The sequence below is a fragment of the Nerophis lumbriciformis genome, linkage group LG01, assembly GCF_033978685.3.
Source record: "Nerophis lumbriciformis linkage group LG01, RoL_Nlum_v2.1, whole genome shotgun sequence".
In the NCBI taxonomy this organism is placed as follows: domain Eukaryota; kingdom Metazoa; phylum Chordata; class Actinopteri; order Syngnathiformes; family Syngnathidae; genus Nerophis; species Nerophis lumbriciformis.
In genome coordinates, this window is record NC_084548.2 from 49,065,447 (window position 1) to 49,087,535 (window position 22,089).

Sequence of the window (22,089 nt, forward strand, 5' to 3'; positions counted from 1 at the left end):
GCGGTCAGGTTAACTGGTGCCTCGTGCAGCAGTCCCAGTTTCAGTCAGAGCAAAAGAGGAGGCCTCACGCCTCCACGTCTAGACTCCAAATGAAATGCATACAGTATGTGTAAAGCTGCCTCTGTTTTCTGCCTTGGTTTACAGAGTGAGATGTAAATGTAAATGTTTCTTTGCTGTCCTGTCACACTAAGATACATCTCATCGTTCATGTAAAGAGCCAGCCAGTAGGTTCAGGTCGTTTGTGAATGTCACAACACTTCATTCTTTTAATAAAATTTGATACTCCAATTGATTTAAATTCAAATAAAAATCAACATCATAAAGTAAATTTGCAGTTCTAACTCACTTTTTTTTATCTCTTCCACAATGCTATTCCTCTCTACCTTGTTCATTGCAATCAAATATGCAAAGGAGGGGATGACATTATCTAGTGACATTTAGGACCGCCAATAGCTGCTTTCCTTACAGAGAAGTTGGCAAAACTGGCTTAGCGATAAAAGCACCACCTACTGACCTCTCGGTTGTCTCTGAAAATGACAGTACAGTTCATTGACAATACTGAAGAGATTGACTCCGGTTGTAAGAGTAAGAGTGCTGAGATCAGACAAAACCCTTTCAGTAGCTATGTGGAAATCCTACTAAGTTTTTACTTTTCTTATACAAATAATAATAATCTAACTGTGAATTAATTGTCCATATTTTTTACTAAGTTACTCTTGTCATTTTTTCCATTCAGGTGTCGACAAAGGGCCGTCAGAACAAAAAAACTAAGCCTTTGTTGTCCTGTAATCGTAAAGCTCTACATCTGCCAGACAATGTACCAGCAATACATCTGCAGTTTACTGAATACTACTTTCCCAACAACTCCACTTGCTCGGGTAACTTAGGTTTTTGTTTTTGGCTTCTCTTTTCACTTTAGCTGTTTTTTACTATAGCATAATTATTAGAACAGACCTGTTGCACATTTACAAATTATGAAGTTAATTTTCTTGAAATAATGAAATTTCAACAACTATTGCCCTTTTTCTGTTTCCTACTTTCAGTGCCAACCGCAAACTTGTACTCCCAGGTAAATGGCCTCCAGCTGTGTGTGGACCCAGAGAGTGTGTTGTGGATAAATCTGTTTTCCAGAGGGCTGCTACACACTCTGCATCAGGTCAAAGCGTTCTACCATTTACAGGACAGCAGCAAAGCAGACGAGCATGTAGACATCCGTCTGGATGCAGCTCAGCTTAAGGTGAACTGAGTAGTTACATATTTTGATTGGAAAAGAAAAAAGTCAGTTTTCTTCAACACTTGTTTTGTTTAGGTGATAATACCCTTGGATTCCTCCATATTGGATCATCCAGAGCGTCCACAGTCCCTCTCAATTACTGTACCTCAGATGGCTGTCAGCAACACCCGCTACTGCCCTCATGGCTCCAGAGCCGACCTCAACATTACTTGTGACACATTTGCAAGCTGTTCTTTCTTCCAGCCCACGCCGCCCTGTCCTTATCCGAGAGATCGCCTTGCCTTCTGCGCAATACCATCAAGCTTCCTCCAGCATTCGCTAGAGACGACACCGCCGCCCGTGGGTACGAGGCAACTACGGTCCCAGGATGTGTGGTCCCTGAGCCTATCCCGTGTTACTTTAGGTTTTGATGGGGCTAGAATCCTTCCCAAGGGCAAAACGCAACCTTTTATTGAACCCTTTGCTATGTCTGCATGGATGTGCCAGCCTTCTGCCTGGACAAGTGGTTCATGTTCCCCCTCCATCCCCAGCGAGGGCCATCAGGTTTCCTCAGAACCACCCAAAGAAGATGCTTCACTTGCCTCTTTTCACTTAATAGCTCATGCCATCACTCCAGTGAAGATGTGGCTGAACCACTATCAGTACGTTGCTTTGCTGAGAATGAAAGACGCCCTGGCCCGTTTGGGCATAGAATTAAGTCGAGATCAAAGGGACATTAGGGAGGCTTGTGATCAAAAGACAAAACAGATCACAGTTTGTCTTGCCGTGCTGCTGGACTTGGTGGAAGTGGGTCTTCTGTTGCCACCAGCCGTCACGGAGCCTGAGGAAGAGATTCTGCATACTCCAGAGACAGACAGCCCCAGCATAACAGACTCGGACATCTCCCCCACTCATCACTCTGAAGAATTGATCCCAGAGGACAGCAGCTTAGAAAACGGTGTGGCCTCTCTCAGCGCAGCCCTCAATACATTTGATCAAGATGAACAAGATGGCACAGTTGAGGAAGCACATGAGGCTGTCGAAGAGGGACTGGAAGGACTTGAAGAAACCCCCATCATGTCCCCTCAACTCTCACCCGGAATCTCTCCTGCCCTCTCCCGAGAACCGTCCACCTTCAGCTTGGAGGGAGAGCTGTCAAGTGCCATCAACGTCACCAAAGATGCGACCAAAGACGCCATAAGTGCCTCACTGGACTTGACCAAAGGGGCGTTTTCAATAACAAAAGACGCGTTTAGCATGTTGAGTCGCGGCTCAGGGATGAGCAAATTATTCAGTCCTCAAGCCAAGTAAGTGCTGGTGCCCGCCTGCTGAGGTGTTGGCAATATAATCAGGCGTCTGGAGGCCATCTTGTGCCCCACATGCTTCCGTTGGCTCTTTATGATTTTCACAACTGTGTGTGTGTATGTTGTTGTGCGTTTACAGGGAACAAGTCCAACGCCCAGAAGAATCGACCCCCTCTCTGGCGACTAGTCTGCGGCAGCAAATGATGAAGCAGTCGCCTTCCCAGCATTCCTTTGACAGCGCCATCTTGGATGGTAGTCTGCCTGATGAAAATCTCTCTGTGGGCAGTGACATAAGCGACAATTTTGTTGTTCTCATGGAATCAGGTGCTTAGAATGTTTCCAATGTTATTTCTGTCCGTGACACCGATGACGTTTTTGTTGACGTTTTGTATGATGTTCCCAGAGTCATGTGGAGATTCTCCACATTTCAACATCAATCCTGCAGGCAGCCAAGGCAGCCCTGCTCCTGCGACGGAAGGAGGATCTTCAGCTGATCTCAGCAGCTCCCTGTCTCTAAGTATAGAGGATGTATCTCCAGAAATGGTAAGTTCCTACTTTCAGGGAACATATTTATGAAGTTACTTATGCAATCGTCCCTATTTATCACGGTTAATTAGTACTAGGGATGTCCCGATCCGATATTTGGATCGGATCGGCCGCCGATATTTGCCAAAAAATGCGTATCGGCAAGGCCTGGGAAAATGCCGATCCAGATCCAGTTTTAAAAAAAACTCCAGTCCGTGTTTTCCAACGCACCGATTTAAATAATACATTCCACTTTTCTGCTGCTCCCTAATTTCCGTTCCGCATTTTCCAGCACACCTTCAACACATCCACAGGTCTGTGGATTCTCACGCAGTTGCTTTTAGCTGCTGGCATTACACGACAGGCTCTTCTCACTCTTTCCTGTGTCTCCTTCTCACAGACAGCAAGCGCACCTTCTTACACACGTCACATACTGTCACGACATACGTCACATACGTATACGCCCTCCTTGAGCAGAGAGGTAGCAGAATGGCTAACGTTAGCTGTGATGCTAGCGCAGCCGTGCGAGTAACGTTCCCTCTAAGGTGCGCGCCTGTGCAATTGCGCACTGCTCAAGCGTCCTCTGCGCACGGCAAATCTATGCCACGCACAAAATCAAATAAAAAAATAGGCGCATAACGATTTTCGACACACGGACACGACAGAGAAAACAGTTTTCGTCATCATTGTTCAAATATTGTAACGTCTGTCGAGACGCTTATCTCCATTCGGTGCCACACGCCCACACCATCAAAATGCAGAGGCAAACATTTCCAGATCAACACCGTATGGAAAAAAATAGTGATTTTTTTAGTTGTGATTTCCTTCTCTGCATGAAAGTTTAAAATTAGCATATATTAATGCAGTATGTAGAAGAATGTTTTAATGTAGACACATAGAATCATCATACTGCTGTGATTATATGCATCAAGTGTTCATTCAAGGCTAAGGCAAAATATCGAGATATATATCGTGTATCGCGATATGGCCTTAAAATATCGCAATATTAAAAAAAGGCCATATAGCCCAGCCCTAGTTCAATGATGCCATTTCTGTTTGTCATGTATAATTTTGTCTATTTTCTGTTTATCCTTGAATAAACAGGTCAGTTTCTTGTTACCAACCATTGTGTATTATTCAAACTCCCCTAATTCAGCTGGCTGGTTGTTATCAAGAGTACTAAAACCCTTTTCAACATGATTCTGACAACTAAGTAGGCTAAATAAGGCCAGTATCGGTCAGTATCGGTATCGGATCGGAAGTGCAAAAACAATATCGGTATCGGATCGGAAGTGCAAAAACCTGGATCGGGACATCCCTAATTAGTACCAGACATGACTGTGGTAAAACAAATTCCACGACATAGGATTATTATTAATAAATCAAGTATTTTCATAGTTGGAACATAAACAAATGTTTACAATCTTCTAAATATGTTTTTTCAACATTGTTAGGGTGCTCTAAACTAAACACCCATCTAGTCAGTCACGTTTACACTCGTTACACCAAATATAGTAGCCTGGAGTATGTTCTACTGTAGATTAAAGTACTCACCATTGGCCTAGAGGATCCCCAAATGCGTCATTGCTATGGCCGTCGCACTGCCATGACGTGGAAATACTTGGTCACATCCTGAGTAATTTAACAGTAAACAGTCGCAGCTACGACTGTTAGCTTTGTTGTTAGCATTCCGTCTTGTTAGTAATGCATGTTTGCATTCCACATTGCTCACACCAAAGTTATTGACGTCAAAGATTAAGTGCATCTTGAATCAAGAGTATTCTCTTTGCCCAAACATGTTAAGTGATAGCAGTCTCAGTTAGCCCGAAGTGCCATTATGAAGATTAGCAACCTGTTGTTGTTGTTATTATTAGCATGGTTCACCCTTAACCCGTAAATGGAAGTCCCGCTTGGTGACTATCTTAATCGATTGCCATAACATAATAGTGGAAAATAGGACAAATACTGCAACATAAATTGATTTGTCCCACTTAAAGGGACTGTTTGCAACTTGCTCACAGTTACATTTTTCAAAGTAAAATATACAACAAGAGCACCATTGGCTAGCTTATGTTATCAATAGTGGTTTAACAGAACAAATTTGTGTTAAAACGGTTATACTTTTCCCAATTACTAAGTTTGTATAGTAGACATTTTTACTGGCCAAAAATAAAATTATTGGTGTTTACGGCAATCACTCACCCTGTCTCGTCCACACGTACCCCCAGGCAATATACATCTAATGATAGCCTACTGACTATCCAAATCACTATTATTGGCTAACACCCAAAGCTACGTTTTTAAAAAAATTGCGCGCATGCGTTTTGTACGTACATGGTTACGTCCTAGAAGCCTTAAGTGGGTGGGATATAACGCTTTAAAATACATTGGAAAGTTAGCGCCCTTTAGGCATCTGTGTAAATGTTACAAAAAGCCCCTTAATACTTAATTCAGGCCCTAAAAAAATGTTTTTAAATTATTTTTTTTATCTGCAATGTAATGAAGCCATTATATTAAAAACATGAAATAGCGAGGGACGGTTGTATACTGTGCAGCAAAGCCAGTCAGCTAAATTGTTCGATGGGCCACATTTTCAGAATGTTAAGGACTCGGGGGGGCCAAAATGTTTTATTTCTTTTGTCAGAGTAACACATTTCACAAAAAAAACAGCCTTGTTATGAAAAGTTCAAGTGTCTATCGCAGTGGACGCCAACCTTTTAAGAGGTTAAAATGTCAATGCAAGGATCTGCCAAGCATGACTGGTCCAAGTTCCTCTGTACAACAGGAGCACTATAGTGTTTTTAGGAATTTGCTTCAAAAATATTTAGTCTCTCACAAGTTTTAAACTGAATTTGGGGGTGGGAGATTAGACTTTGGGGGCTGGAGCCTATCTCAGCTGCACTCAGGCGGAAGGCGGGGTTATCAAGTAAAATTATGTTCCCCCATCAATTGATCCGACCTTTCTGAATTTTGAAATGTGATGTGTGTGTCTTACAGTCCTCTGTGTTGCTATTGATTCTGAGTGGGACAGCCTGCACAATGGAAGTAAATGGAGAGGACCAAGTTATTGCTGTGCAAGCCCAGAATTTAAACTCTGTACAAATGGGTAACATCAGGGTTTCCGATCTGCTGGCTGGTCTCATACGAGGTAACTAACAAGGACTGCTGCTGACATTAAAGGAAACAGTTTTCTAATCCCAAGATAAAAGCCACACCTATGACCATATGCATGTTTTATATTAAACTGGTTGGTAATTTAGGGTCTTTACTTGGTCCACGACTTGTTCTTTTGTTTTTGCAGCTCCTGCCCACAAGCAGAATGGACAGAGTAGCAGGGAGTCTCCCGCAGTGTGCATGCGAGCAGAGACAGGCCCATCTGCAGGCCGACACACTGACACGGCTTTTAGCACGCTAAATGTGAGAGTGCAAGACTGTCATGCTGAGCTTTTAGCCTCCACTCTAGCAAACATTGGGCCTTTTCTGGAGGACGAGTTCAGTGTTGATGGTCAGCCAATAAAGTTACATTTGAGCAATGTAACTGTCACTGTGAAGGTGGGTTGTTGAAGTCTCTTTTAGTTTTGCAATTACTCGCGAGATTAGTCTTTTTGGGGAGTGATGCCACTCTTATTGTGCTTAAATGTGCATTCATACGAGCAAGCTGGTTTGTCTCATTTCCGTGAGCGCTCGGTATGGTTGCACTCACCCAGTATGTGTAAGTGATGCTTTTTATATTATAGGATGATAGCCCCAGAGTTTACCCAACAGCTCCTCAACCAACCTCAGCCACGTTCATTGTTGATCAACTACTTCTCCAGCGCAGTGATGATGGCATCATGAGGCTCAGAGGTGGGCACACTGTTTCTTAATCAGAATTTAACATACTGTGATATGGCATTGCGATGGTATGCGTACGTCCCCATGTTATGATTTTATTATGGATTTCAGCCGAAGGCCAGGACAACCCAAACAAGTCCTGCTCTGTTCAAAAGCAGAGTGAGGTAAGCAACAACCTTGCTAAGCACAACCACTACATCTTAATATGCTATTTATGGTGCACCAATATGGTGATGAAGTAAACACTGGAATTTACCATGAAAGCTGTATTATTATGCAGCTAACTGATGCAATTAACATGCTATTACAGCTGCAAGCTCTGGAGTCCAAGCTTTCTAATACAAAGGTGGCTCTAACTCAGGCCCTCAGTGACAGAGAGCGCCTCCTTCTGGAGATCAAGAAGTATGACCCCAAGTTTTCACTCTGAGCCGCTCACCTCTTCAATTTGCCCCTGCTAAAGAACACTGGAATACAAAATGCTGCAAAGATTCTTATCAAAAGTGGTAAGATAACATTTTCAGTAAAATGGTGGTACGGTTAAGGTTATAATTATTATATAATAGTACAATTTCCTAATGTATGCCTCACAATGGATTTGAAGACAGGATTATTTATTCCCATTAAGTATTGAAAATTCCTAGCTATATTTAAGTGTTTCTCTTATATGCACTTTAGTCCCTAAATACATCCTTTAAATTTGCTACATTTTCAAATGGATGAAATCCGTCAACTTAAAGGTGTAAGTATACATCTTCCTAATGTTTACTTTTAGATCCATTGTGTTGGTGTGTAGAGGCCAATTGTTAAAAAAGGATCAGGTCATATTCAAATAAGCCAGATCTAACTGTACAAACCGTACTATCAGAAGACATCCCTCACTGACTCGGTTGTTTTCCACTCCAGTTAGTGTGAACTCAATGCAAGCTTACTATGTGTCTTTATAATTTGTCACACAGCATGCTAGGTTGGATAAAGTCATGCTTTCCCCCCCCCAGTTGATAATTTGTGGTTGATCAAATGTTAACCCCCCCCAACAGCTGCCAGTCAGTCGTACTGTAACTTACCGGTACTGTACTGGCCACACAGATAACATGGTACGTAATGGAGATTGTAACTGTACAGTAGATCAAATACATCAATATATCCATTATCTAGTAGCACCATATTTATTCATGCATAAACTATGATGTAGCATATCAGTTGAACATTAGTTATGATGTATAAAGAAAACCAGGAACCTTTTTTGACATAAGACATTGATGTACTGTATGCAAATAAAGTGTGTGGCCATCATAACACACTCTTATTAAGTCCTATTTAAAAACATGTATGTGACAATGTACATATTTCTACAGTGTTGTACTGCTATTATAATCTGGGCCTTCTTAATAGCTCTTTTGTGTAGCTTACTGGTGTTCCTTACCTCTTACCAGGGAAGAGGGACACCATGCCTGTTTAAATGTATGTATTTATTTACACAACTAATAAGATGTTATGTTATACTACTAATGCACAGTATTTTGGAGTCATGCCATTGCAAGACATCCTGGTGGTACTAATTTGCATGGTGTGTCATATAAGTCACACTTATGTTTAATGTGAATTTAGCTGCAACCTTGGTTTTATGCAGAATGACTGTCATTCAGCATAAACACTGCACAGTTTGAAATTCATTACATGAATGTTTCATTTACAATGTGCCGTATACGTTGATATATTTTATTATCATCTTATGTGGTGTGGTATTTCACATTAGAAGGCACTTGGTATATTTTTTGTATGGTTAGCTCAGTGCACGCGGGTGACCTCTTGTGGCTATAACTCGCCAGTGCACACACTTAAAGGTTGTGTGTTTTGTTTTTTTACGTTTTCTTCTGTTGCCTTTCCAGTAGTGAGTGAGAGAAAGTGGAATGTTCCATTTTAAGCAATACAGAGTCTAATGATCGTTTTCAATCAAAAACGCATCAAAGAGCAGTTAAAACATACGTGGGATGTCCATACTTTGATATTTCGAATATTACAAATGAAAATGGTTTCACTTGAATTACTTTGTAACCATCGACACATCCTCAATTTGTAGACGTAAAATATGTTGGTATGCACTTGCAGTCAGTGATCTGTAGCGCTTTTTCTCAGCTGGCACATTTATTAATTCAACATCCTTTGCCCTCAAAACTGGGTCAGGGTTTCTAAAGCAAACTTTTCTAATGTGCAATGCAGATTGTTAGTGTGTGTGTGTGTGTGTGTGTGTTCTCTAATGCATGAACTAACCTGTCATAGTATTGTTTGGGTAAAAAAATCATTGGAGTTTGCACTCATTTTTACATAAACTACTTCAAAGATGGCAGGGAGCCCTTGTGTAATCTTCTATGTGATGCAAGTCTTTTGAACCCTGTGGACAGTATTTGTCATTCAACTTTGTATATCTATCACTTAAGACTAATATGAAATTGGTTCTGTGAACCACTGGTAAGTGTAATGTGTTTAAGAGAATAAATGGACACTTACTAAACACAAAACAACTGTTCTTATTTGTCCATGAACTGTATTGCCTCTACTGTCTACAGTCTTTAAGTCCAAATCCCTGCAAAAAAACATAATAGGGCTGTCAAAATTAAGGATAATAGAAAATAAGCAAATAATAATTTTAAAAATCATCTGGTTAAATTGTTTTTACGTAATTAACACAGAATGAAATGTCTTCATTTGTCCATGTAGTGTTACCATCTACTTGCAGGAATTCAGGACACTAAATGGCAGATTTGACCTCTGGTTATGGTTTTAATTTATTTCGAACATGCATAGTTCTCGTCTGCATATAACACCAACTAAGTCTTTTGTGATTTGATGTCATTCATACAAATATTGAACAATTTTGGTCCAAGTATTTATCCCTGGGGTACGCCACAAGGTATATTCAGAGCAGTGACGTGCGGTGAGGTTCATGGCTGATGAGGCACTGACTTCATCACAGTCAGATTTACAAACATGAACACTAGTAAAGAGTATCTTATTCACCATTTGATTGGCAGCAGTTAACGGGTTATGTTTAAAAGCTCATACAAGCATTCTTTACACATACAAACAAGCACACAAAAAGCACATTTAATTAAAAAAACGTTATGGTCTTACCTTTACTTATAAATGAAGTCCATGCGCCGCTTCTTCTAAACAAAAGCATCCATAACTTGTTCATAGAAGTCTTCCTTATCTTTCTTCAGTTTTAAAAATGGAGATCTTCCTTTAATTATTACCTCCTGCTTCGATTGAAAGTCCAGTTTAGAAAACTGTTTTATTTTAGATATGTAATCCTCCATGTTAAAAGTCCAGGCGAGAGGAAAAAATAAACAATCGCTGCCGCTGCACTTGACTTGCTAACTGTAGATTGTTGTCACTTATTCTGCAGCCGAGTAGTCACAAGAATGATCCCTGGGATCACTAGCGCCCTCTACCACCATGAGGCGGGATTACTGCGAGCCTCACCCAGTGCGTCTTCGCAGCCGTTTTATGATTGCTCAGCACAAGAAATACGTTACACACATACAGTTGTTGACAAAATACACTGTACATTATATACCTCAGCTAACTAAACTATGGAAATGTATAATATAATTCATATAGCAATATGGTCTCACTGCACAGCAGGCCAGCAGTTAGCCGAGTCATTGCGCAATCCATGGTGAGGCTCAACTGGCTGCTGACTCACTGCAAGTCTCTTCTCATTATTTAAACGGCAAATGTGAAAATTCAGCGGTTTTGAATAAAAATAATCTAAAAGTGGTGAAGTTAAATGGAAAATAACTTTATAGTATAATCACTGGATACATGTAACAATTCTTTTTTTTTTTTTTTTTTACTTTCCATGATGGCACGTGAGGCCCTGCCTTACCTGCCTCCCCTGACTGCACGTCACTGATTCAGAGCAGTAGATGTGTCCGCTTAACTTCAAATATTACTTTATGTTGGATAACTAGCTTCTTACCCAGTTCAAGACTAACCCTGCTGATGCCATATTGGTCTAGATTATGTAATTAAGATGTTATGATTAATTGTGTCAACTGCTTTTAAGTCCATAAACACTGCAGATGCCCACTCTTTAACATCTATTGCATTGGTAATTTCCTCTTGATGGGGAAATTTAAGTACAAAAAACCCCATGACCCAAAGCATTGTGCACATTCTGCAGGAAGGACTTTCTTTTCATCCTAAAATAATACCACAAAGGAGTATTAGGTCCACATCAATGTGGATAAATGATTGTTTTGTTATGAACTAACATAAAGATGTTTAATAATCATGTTAGGTGCATACATATACCCTTTGTTCTTGAGTCCTTCCGCTCATCCAAAATGAAACAATGTAAATTAAAAACTAATTTATCATGATTAATAGAAATGATTCCTTAGCTGTGATTAATTGGATTAAAATAATTTAACAGCCCTACTATACTTAGTCTTTTGTCATTTTATGACAGGTATTATAATTCTACTTTTCAAAACAATCTGCTTCAGGGAAAAAACAAACATTTTTACATAAAAATATACTGTATTTACAACAATATTCCATCATTAAACTGAATGTTGCATCGAGCATTTACATTGACAATGTGGTATGAAAGGCAGGTGCTGCCACCGTTTCAAAGTCATTGATCATGTGTGGATCAAAGTTTCTTCATCTGTACAGATTCATATCTGGTCACCAGGTGGTTAACATCTTTATAATTAGACTGAATGTTGACGGAACATCTGGTAGACTATAGAGCATCGTATTAGCACCAGTGTAGTCAATACTGTTTCTCAGCCTAGTCCTCAGTGGAACAGAATGTTCTTGAACTTGGTGTTGGGAATCTGATGGCGACTCTTCAGCCTCCTCACAGCCTCCCTCATGTGTTTGGGCTGAAGTGGTGGTGTGTCGCCCCACTTCTCACAAACATCCAACGCTGAAAAAACCCAAAGTCATTACCACAACTTATATGAAACCAAAGCATACTTTTAGTGCCTGTTTTTTTCTTACCTTCCTCAACTATCTCCCCGGCAAAAACTTTCGAGATACCAGACATTGCAATCACCACATTCTGGGACACTGACGATCCTGTTATAGACTGGATCAGCTAAACAACAAATACACAGGAAAGCAAGGATGGGCGATAGTTGTAATTAAATGCTATATAGATAGAATCTAAAACCTACATTGCGATATATTGCAGCCTGCGAGATTTGAAAAATATAACTCACATGAAGTGCACATACATGTAGGAATCACAGTAGATTAATAATAATTTGGAATATACTGAAAAAAGCAATACAATTATGTAGAATGAAGGGTGAGCTCTAATGCATCTAGCTTAATGCTAACGTACAATGGACTAGTTCATAGACAAGCTAACTCAAATTAACATGGCCAATCGCAGGAAACAGACAATCATTCACACTCAAAAGTCATATCTATGGACAATTAGCAGTCTCCAATTAATCTAGCATTCATTATTTTGGAATGTGGGAGGAAACTGGATTGCCCAGAGAAAACCCACACACGCACAGTTAAACGCTCACTCCATAAAGCGATGACCAAACGGGGGTTTGAAGACGCACAGTTAGACATTTTGTTGGTAGTAATTTAGTGTAGTTTACACTGCCTTGAACAAGAAATGCATTAATTAGCCTAAAATATCTCTCTTCAACTTATCTTACTTTTGCCAGGTGTCAACTCGTTTAGGTGCGCAACCAGATGACGCGCTCCTGATAGGTGATTGATGCACCGTTTGCTTTTTTCTAAATAGATCAATGAAAGTTTTTAGAATATTTGAGCGATTTTTCAAACGTATTATAATCAATAGTATGTAAATAATAGACTATATAAGGTATATACTTGCATACTATAAATCACTTTTGTTTTTATGTTTAAAAGTGTTTTCATGTTAAAAAAAAAAATGTAGTGGCAGTAATCTTGTTGTGGCGTTGCGCCACGGTCGTTTACATGTAGGGGAAACCCTGTGTCATGATTACCGGTACATTACATTCATTCCATCCATTTTCTACCGCTTATTCCCTTCTGGGTCGCGGGGGGTGCTGGAGCCACTGTAAAGTTTCTTAGCATTTAGACAAAAGCTCAGAGTCTCTGTATAAAGCCAACTATTTTTTAAATTAAATGTTTTTGCGTCTAGGTGGGTTGCAATCACGTGATCTAGAGGCACATTCCGGCACTTCTGTGTTTCAGGCGATGGGCTAAGCCCCATTAGGCTACTGTTTATTTACCTAAATCCGTGCAGATTTAGGCTTACTTTGATAGCTTTAGAGGCAAATATAAAAGCGATCATGAAAAAATATTTAAAATGGGATGGAGTGGATTTTTAAACTCTTAAAAAAAAGATTAAAAAAAAAAAAGATTTAAACCATTTATCATCACCAAGAGGTTACTGCTACCTCACTTCCCATGACACTTATGGTATTTAGAGAAGAAAAGATTGGAGGCACATAATGTCTTTGCATCTGAGAAGTCCACAAATTAAACAAATAATCAAAGTTGGACTTATTCGCGTATCGGTAAGTAACGTATTTGATTGACACGAGTGTGGTGCTGCTGTGATCGTGACGCTAATGAGAAAAAGGATACGTTTGTTTGAAGTTGATGTCCTGCTACAAATATTAGTCTCATCTACAATTCATGTCTGCAGTTGTTTTTATGCTGTACAGTTCATATTTTGTCTCATTATTTAGCTATAGATGTCTGTTGTTCAGCAATGTTTGCTAGCGATATCAAGATTCAGTATACAGTTGAGCCTACGAGAGATGTATTCATCTAATTTATTAATACTATTAAGGATATATTCTTGAGGCTAACAAATATCACCAACGACGCTGTAATGTGGTCATCTGTGTCGAATAAAGCACTTGGCTTTACTGCAAAACAACCACAACTAAGCTTTTAGTTTCTGTTATGAAAATCAACAAAGAAAATACGGTGGATTGGACCAACAATCACAATATTTATTACTATGACTTAACCCTTGTGTAATGTTCATATTGTTGTTACTCAGCCAGCGTTTGTGGGTCTGATGGACCCTTTGCATTTTGTGGCTGAGTAACAACAATATGAACGTTGCACGGAAATTTTCTCTGCCAGTTTCTGCATCCCACAGGGATTCTTCTTTTGCGTTTCTGCACCTGCGGTTCCCACACAAGGTTGCAACATTGTTTGTCAACACTGTCTGCTCTCATTTTCTCGCACATTTGATCCTCTGATGTTCTGTGTACCTACACTCTGTCCTCCTCCTGTCTAGGCCCGCTGTGTGTGTGTGTGTGTGTGTGTGTGTGTGTGTGTGTGTGTGTGTGTGTGTGTGTGTGTTACACAAAACATCAATTTCCACACTTCTATTAGACCCGGACATCTTATATGTAATAGAAATGTGTAGGGGGGCTGTATGGTGTGTGGTCATTAAATATGTATTCTGATATGTTCTTCACAGAAAATGAGCCCAAGTCAGTGAGTCTCAGTTTGAAAAATTCATTAATTGTATAATTTTTATTTTCATAAAAAATGAAAACGGGTCCAACAGACCCGAACACCACACAAGGGTTTGCACAACTATGTCTTTGTAGTTATATTTAGGGATAGCAACCACAAAAGAATAAAAAACAAATGCGATCTATTGTCATTTCTTCACGTTTAGTTCTGCTATCAAACACTACTAATACAACTCGATTGCAACACAAAGTTTCTCAAATAAAATCAAACACATCTTTTTACAAAGTGATCACTGCAGAAACAAGCGGCTCGGTTTTATTTCACAAGATGTGTGAATGTGAGTGTGAATGTTGTCTATCTGTGTTGGCCTTGTGATGAGGTGGCGACTTGTCCAGGGTGTACCCCGCCTTCCGCCCGAATGCAGCTGAGATAGGCTCCCGCACCCCTCACAATCCCAAAAAAAGGGACAAGTGGTAGAAAATGAATGGATGGATGGATGATGAAAGTTATATTTTTAAGAGCGATTTCCATCGATGCACTTTAGTTTGTTCCTGACTTTATTATTATTATTATGAACTACTTCTTTCGGGACTATATGAAAGCTATTTCCTATCTCTCTATTTAAACAACTGTAACACCCAAAAACAGAACAGCAACACGACATTTTCTGCTCAAACTCTACACTCACTCTTACTTGTTTTAATGCTACGCTCAACCTGCTTGACCATTGTGTGAATTAAGCCGCGAAGAAGAAAAACGGATGTGACATCACATGCAACCCTCCTATTGTTTTTAATGATTAAAACAATATGCAATCATTTACTTAATGTGTGGCACCTTGAGACAGGAATATGTTGATTGACAGTCTAAAAGCAACATGTCTTCCTTCACTCATTATTAGGGATGATGTTCGAAACCGGTTCTCCCAGTTGTTCGATAAGAAAAGAACCGATTCCATGGACTCGAATCCCTTTTTGAGAACCGGTTCCCGTTATCGAGGCCACTATAGTAAAGAAAGAGTTGATTCTTTATTCGAATCCCTGGGAACGAATCCCTTCCCACAGGAAATGCCCTGTGGGACGGCAATGTTATGCCCATTTGATTGTAGACTCTTACTGACACCTTGTGGCGATATGAAAATACTACGCGTCAGTTTGGGCACTTCCGGGTTGGCGATGTCAGTTAAGTTCATGAGACAATTGAGAAGTAGACAAGTTGTGTTAGCTCTTACAAGCCTTGGAAAAGCTAAGTCTGTAAGTAAACTGTTTAACTTGTTTATGTAACTCAATATTAAGGTAGGAAAGTGGTTAAATTTAATACTAAGATGTTTATTGAAAAACGATTTTTGTGCACTGTTTCAATGAATGTTTTGAGGACTTAAAATGGCTGCCAGTCGTGTATTTCCACCATCGAAATAGCTTCAACACTCAGAAGTATTTGTTTGATGATAGTACTGTATATTTGTGTGAAGCTAATATTTACATATTGTGTATTAAATTTCAGTATGTTAATTGAATCACATAGCTTATATATTTGTCAGTGTGTATTTCAGTTTAAAAAAACCAAAAAAAAACAGTCCAGTGCAAGACAAAAGTAATGATAGGAAAAGACAAAGCAAGATCAACAACAATAAAGAGCCTAAATGGATTAATCTGCTTTTGAACTTTATTAGACGTCTTGGATTGTTTGTTAGCTGTCTGCCTGTGTGTGTAGTTAGCAGAGGTGTGGACTCGAGTCACATGACTTGGACTCGAGTCAGACTCGAGTCATGAATTTGATGACTTTAGACTCGACTTGACAAAATGTAAAAAGACTTGCAACTCGACTTAGACTTTAACATCAATGACTTGTGACTTCACTTGGACTTGAGCCTTTTGAATTGACATGACTTGCTACTTTCCCCAAAACCCAAAGATGAAAAAGTTATTCGGGAGCGCTCCGTATTTTTCATTGTGTACTTGTCTATCAGCGTTGCGTGTGTCAGCTGGTGTGGTCTCAGTACAACAGCCAATCAAATTAGATCTACTTTGTTTTCATCACACAGCATTCATCCAATCAAATTGCAGGACAACCAACGAAGAAGACATGTCCAAACCACACGCCAGTGAACAAAAAATGATACCTAAAATAATTTTGTTTGGGTATAAAAATGACGAGGTGGTCAACACAAAACGGTTTGCAGTATGCAACACATGCGGTTCGAAAATTACTGATGGAGAGGCAACAACTTCCAACTTCGTCCGGCATTTGAAGTTGCACAAAGAACGGTAAGTTTTGAATGTAAGATAACGTTTATTGGCTAAGTAACGTGACTTTTATTTGCTGTGTGGTTAAATCAGTGAGGCTGTAAACTCACTGCTAACGTTATAACGTTATTGCAAACACGGGAATCTGTTGCAGTTCACTACCTTATTCATACTTTTTGTTCAGTGATTTTTTTTAAGCAGGGTTACGTTAGTCAATATATCACACGTAACGTTAGACGGCGGTCAGCAGCACCGTGTATTTTAGCCACCTAAAAAAAGACAAAAATAGTAAAATAAAGGTCAGTTAAAATGTATACTATATTATGAATATGTGTACCGTTTTAGCTAGCTTTCTGACATACTGTTGGTTGTTTACCTCAGTGGTCCCCAACCACCGGGCCGCGGCCCGGTACTTGTCCGTGCATCGATTGGTATCGGGCCGCACAAGAAATAATTTTTTTTTTTCTTTTTTTAATTAAATCAACATAAAAAACACAATATACACTTACAAGTAGTGCACCAACCCAAAACAACTCTCTCCCCCCTTTTGTTCTGGGCATTGAACATGAAGACTCTTTCTTCACTGTTCCGAGTGGCCATGAGAGTCTTGGCAGTGCCTGCCTCCAGTGGAGCGAGTTTTCAGCCATGGTGGCATCATACTACGCCCCCATCGTGCACAAATGACTGACAGACTCTTGGCTAATTTGGTCTTTTGCAAATGCAATGCAGCATAGGGCCCTGACATATAAAAAGTACAACTTTTTTGTTATGTTCACGTATATGTCATGTTTTTTCAATGTTAACACTTTTGTACAAATAAGTGCATTTGCACTTTATTTTTCAATGTGTTTGTTCTGTAAAGGAATGAGTTAATGTTTAAAATGACTGGTTAATAGTGCTATTATAAAGTGCAATGTCAGCACAATTTTCTTTCCTGCAATTTAAAATGCACTTGTTTTAATAAATAAATACAGCGTTTGAAAAGCATACACAATCTGTGTTAATATATTAGTCTGTGGTTAAAAGGACTTGAAAGGACTCGAAACTCAAAATGCAGGACTTAGGACTTGACTTGAGACTTTCCAGTCTTGACTTGGGACTTGACTCGGGACTTGACTCGGACTTGAGGGCAAAGACTTGAGACTTACTTGTGACTTGCAAAACAATGACTTGGTCCCACCTCTGGTAGTTAGTATGTTCCAATAGCAGCAGAAGTGCACTTTTTGGAGAGCTGTATTACTTTCAGTTTTGTGTCCAAGGGACTGATTTTATTTAAAACTATATTATTATTTATACACCTATAGTGATCACAGAGACAGGTTGTTTTTGTGTTACTGTATATATTTGTTTTTCTGAAAAATCCCACTTAATATACTTTGGGTAACAACAGTCGATATTTATTTTTTGATTTTTTTTATGGGGGTAACAGTCAATATTTATTTATTTTATTTTATTTTTTTCTTATAAAATAAAAGTGAGCTTTTCTTAAACAAATAGGTTGTTGTATATGGGAAAAAAACACAATATCTGGATTCGATAAGAGAATCGATAAGGAATCGGTTCGATAAGAGGATTCGATAATGGGCTCGAACTCGATAATTTCTTATCAAACATCATCCCTACTCATTATATTCACAGTTGTATTCATATATATGTATAAAATATAAAAAACGCAAATCGCAATTTGAGAGAAAAATCGCAATTAGGTTTATTCTCAAAATTGCGCAGCCCTATTAGCTGCTAGCAAGGATGCTACATTTCGTTAAAGATGTGGTTAAGAATTTGTAATTCAATCAATCAAAGTTTATTTAAATAGCCGTAAATCACAAGTGTCTCAAAGGGCTGCACAAGCCACAACGACATCCTCGGCTCAGATCCCAAATCAGGGCAAGGAAAAACTCAACCCAATGGGCTACAATGAGAACCCCCCCCCCCCCCCCCCTCTTCTGGGCAACCGGTGCAATTAACTTGCATTGCCATGATATGACTACTATAGTACCGGTATCAAAACTTTTAATCGTCAGCCAAATGTCTATCTTGCAAGCCTACAAGAAGGTGAATTTTTGACCTGACCTTCACATTCAGGAACTGCTCAAAAACAACATACCCTCTTGATGGCAGCCTTCGGGAAGGCAGAGCGCCTATACATCTCATAGCGATTCAGTTGGTCTTCAGAGAAGGATGACACCAACACCCTTAAAAACATAAGAACATAGTTTCTTGCACAATGAAACACATACATGTAATTATCTATGCTGTTTTGTTGTAAATGCCTTACTGCATCTTTTGTATTTCATCCTCATCAACCTTTTGCCGCTTCTCCTTTTTCTTCTCTGGCTCCACCTTCAGTCTTTTCGATGAAGGCTGCCCCGAAGTTCCTTCGTCTTCATCCTCTGCTGCAGCTGCCGTTTCCTTCAGAGGACAAATCCTTAGATTAAATGTATGTTTTGAGAGTAATAATATAATGCAGTGCTTCTGTACTCTTGTCAATAAGGCTGTATCAAAATATTGATGTATACACACAGACTTATCCTCCTGTTTGTGTTGGTCTTGAGAGGACTGCTCCTCTTTCGGTTCGACTTTAGGCTTTTCCGGACCTGGCAACCTCACATCCTCAGGCACGTTAGCTGCAAACTGCTCGTCTTGTTCATCGGCTGCACTTTCAATTATTCTCTCAGGTTTGATCCGTGCGGGATCCGCCATTATCGCTCTCTCAAATGTCAGTTTCGAACTCTGCAAAATACGAGGTGGTTAGTCTAACCAAATCCAATGAAGCATTGGTTCTTGCATGACCGATATCGCCAACATTACGTTAAATAAAGATGAGTTTACCTTCACTGAACCAGGCGTCAACAACGTAGCAGCTAAGCTAAAGGTGAATAGAAGCAACTTTCGCTTGGGTAAGGACTTGGTAAGAAAAACTAAAAGTACAAATAAATTACAATAGTTTCCCTCACTAAATAAAGTAATGTAATTACTATTGTTTGATTTTCAGAGATACTAGCATAACAAGTGCCGGTTTGCGCTACAGTTGTTGCTTAATAGTATTTCCGGTTCCGGTTTGTACAAACTTTATTTACAATGTTGAAAGCAGTTTTTAAAAAAAAATACAATTACAATACATTTAAAAAGTGTTTCCTTATTATTGGTGCTACACTAATACAAAAAATGTGTCAAATCGACATTTGCTTGATATAATGTTATGTAATATACAAAAAAAAAAGATTTGTTATTTTATGTAAACAAAACAAACATCATTTAGGCGAAATCCAACTCAAATACAATTGTATATTTCACGCCTGAATTTATTCAAAATCTACAAAACTACGACTAATTATCTACTAACTTAATTATTAACTGATGAGCTATTGTGAAATGTTCCTGTTTAACACCACTGGGGCAATTTGACAGTTGAGAGCATTTAAAATGACACCAATTAATTGTGTAGTTATTATAATAAATTATATATTACGTAGTTATTGTTTTAAACAATCGCATCGCTGCAGTGATACAGAATTAAATGACTGAGCTCATCAAAACAACTCCAGCAGCTCGGTGGGTTTTTCCGGGGGGCTTGAGCGTGTGCGTGTGCGTGTGAGAGACGCAGAAAGAAGGAGCAGTTTCGAGGAAGTGACGGACGCGGCTCAGGGGACTGGCCAGAGGAAGTTTGCTCCATGGTGGCGGTGTCGTGCGCCCCAACCAAACTTTTCCCTTTTTTTAGGCGCCAGCGACGCCGTGGAGCTGGCGAACGGATAGAACACCGCGGGGAGCTTTTCCCCCCCTCACTCCTCGTTCTATTTCCATTTTAACAGCATTGTGGAATACTAAGTTGAGATAGGAGGGGTGTCGCGGAGGAATTTCACAACCAACCTCCTTCGTCTTTTTTTTTTCACGCATCTGCAATGGGGAAGGAACAGGAGCTCCTCGAAGCGGCGCGTACGGGAAACCTGGCCGCGGTGGAGAAGCTTTTATCCGGGAAACGACAGTCGGCTGCCACCGGTGGCGGCTCATACCCGACGGGTGGAAGCGGTAACAGCGGCGGCCACGCTGCCTCATCGCATCCCCTCTCCAGTCTGCTCAGGTAAGATCCAGTGGTGATAATCCCTGTCCATGCAGCAGTGTTTCTCCATCAAATATTCACCAACACATTCTAGGTTTAATTGTAGCTAAATTAATCATGACTGCCAACGCTAACATTGGTTTTTAAAACCCAAACATTCAGTGAGTCAGTGAGTGAAAGAGCATGCTTCTTTGTTAGCTCCCAGTCATTTGGACTGTAATGTGCACATAACCCAGGCAGACTATCATGCAGCTAAATATATTGCAAAAACAAGTCATCCTGCTTTAAAAAACGACTAGAACTGATGCATTATTGAATGGCTGCACTCTCACTAGTGAAGGTGAATTAGCAAAGCAGTCAAACTTTCATGCGAGAGCAGTAAAGGGAAGCTTTGTGGCAGAGGTCACACTAAAGGGAGGGGGGGGTAGTCCTTTTTGAAAAGAGGTGTGCAGATATGAAAGTTTAATATGGTCAGGTTAAAACAAGCTGTCCGTTTGCTCTGCTAGTGAGTTTCAAGTGTAAATGCAGTCCATGACCAAACAAGACCGGACCGAACAGGTGGACCGAGACCGCCTGAGAGATGGGTCTCGGACCACCTGCCGACAGGCTCTAATCCTTAGTGTGACAGGTGTGAACACTGCACCAACAAACCAAAACTCTGGATATGATGTCACTAAATGCGAATTTAACTAGGTGATGTATGGTGTAACCCAGGGGTAGGGAACCTATGGCTGTAGAGCTAGATGTGGCTCTTTTGATGACTGCATCTGGCTCTCAGATATATCTTACCTGACATTGCTTAACACAATAAGTAATGAATAATTCCGCTGATAATCAGTGTTATAAATAACCACGTATCAACCAGACTACAAAGCCATCAGCAAAACCATGCAGCACCAGAAGTTGCATTATTGGTAATAAGTATTTTATTTATTATTGGATAGCTTCAGAATAACACTGTCAGTAAAAATAATAAGAAACTTATTATACTCTAAAAATGCTGGTCTAACTTAAAAATGCACACATTTAGTTGTATTCAGTGTTAACATTTTTTATACGGCTATTACAGAAATACATTTAAAAAATATTTGGCTTTCATGGCTCTCTCAGCCAAAAAGGTTCCCGACCCCTGGTGTAACCCCAACTGGTCCAGCCCCTGCTTCTTTGAACCTGGGTCCTCCAAAGCAGTGTTTTTCAATCACTGTACCGCGGCACACTAGTGTGCCGTGAAATACAGTCTGGTGTGCTGTGGGAGATTATGTAATTTCACCTAATTTTGTTAAAAATATTTTTTGCACACCAGTAGTTATAATCCACAAATAATGTGCCGTTGTTGAGTGTCTGTACTGTCTATAGCTCGGCAGAGTAACCATGTTATACTCTCCCATATCAGTAGGTGGCAGCAGGTAGCTAATTGCTTTGTAGATGTCGTGAAGACGTCGT

General features: G+C 39.8%; 3 protein-coding genes across 6 annotated transcripts in view; 2 read left to right on the forward strand and 1 right to left on the reverse strand.

Moving 5' to 3' along the window:
* The window catches only part of bltp3a (bridge-like lipid transfer protein family member 3A), a 28,123-nt gene extending 18,725 nt beyond the window's left edge, over positions 1-9,398 (forward strand). Inside the window, exons 12-22 of one of the 2 annotated variants that reach the window (XM_061985366.1) lie at positions 737-878; positions 1,044-1,069; positions 1,181-1,237; positions 1,310-2,520; positions 2,657-2,841; positions 2,921-3,060; positions 6,040-6,190; positions 6,344-6,594; positions 6,780-6,888; positions 6,988-7,040; positions 7,187-9,398. In XM_061985366.1, coding sequence (XP_061841350.1) covers positions 737-878; positions 1,044-1,069; positions 1,181-1,237; positions 1,310-2,520; positions 2,657-2,841; positions 2,921-3,060; positions 6,040-6,190; positions 6,344-6,594; positions 6,780-6,888; positions 6,988-7,040; positions 7,187-7,303 — 2,442 coding nt within the window. In that variant the 3' untranslated portion in view covers positions 7,304-9,398. Of the gene's footprint in view, positions 1-736; positions 879-1,043; positions 1,238-1,309; positions 2,521-2,656; positions 2,842-2,920; positions 3,061-6,039; positions 6,191-6,343; positions 6,595-6,779; positions 6,889-6,987; positions 7,041-7,186 lie in introns of both variants that reach the window. The other variant, XM_061985365.1, reaches the window with a different exon arrangement.
* A 1,312-nt stretch (positions 9,399-10,710) lies between these two features.
* Positions 10,711-19,614, reverse strand: taf11 (TAF11 RNA polymerase II, TATA box binding protein (TBP)-associated factor). The gene is made up of 6 exons (XM_061985419.1): positions 19,419-19,614; positions 19,110-19,319; positions 18,865-18,998; positions 18,694-18,781; positions 11,890-11,986; positions 10,711-11,815 (listed from the first exon to the last, which is right to left on the reverse strand). Exons 2-6 carry the CDS (start codon positions 19,287-19,289, stop codon positions 11,685-11,687), a joined length of 630 nt encoding a protein of 209 aa, XP_061841403.1. The 5' UTR covers positions 19,290-19,319; positions 19,419-19,614; the 3' UTR covers positions 10,711-11,684.
* An 84-nt stretch (positions 19,615-19,698) lies between these two features.
* LOC133622540 (ankyrin repeat and SAM domain-containing protein 1A-like) overlaps positions 19,699-22,089 on the forward strand; it is a 112,037-nt gene continuing 109,646 nt past the window's right edge. For all 3 annotated transcript variants that reach the window (XM_061985371.1, XM_061985375.1, XM_061985379.1), the window contains exon 1: positions 19,699-20,667. In XM_061985371.1, the coding sequence (XP_061841355.1) occupies positions 20,489-20,667 (179 nt within the window). In that variant the 5' untranslated portion in view covers positions 19,699-20,488. The remainder of the gene's footprint in view (positions 20,668-22,089) is intronic.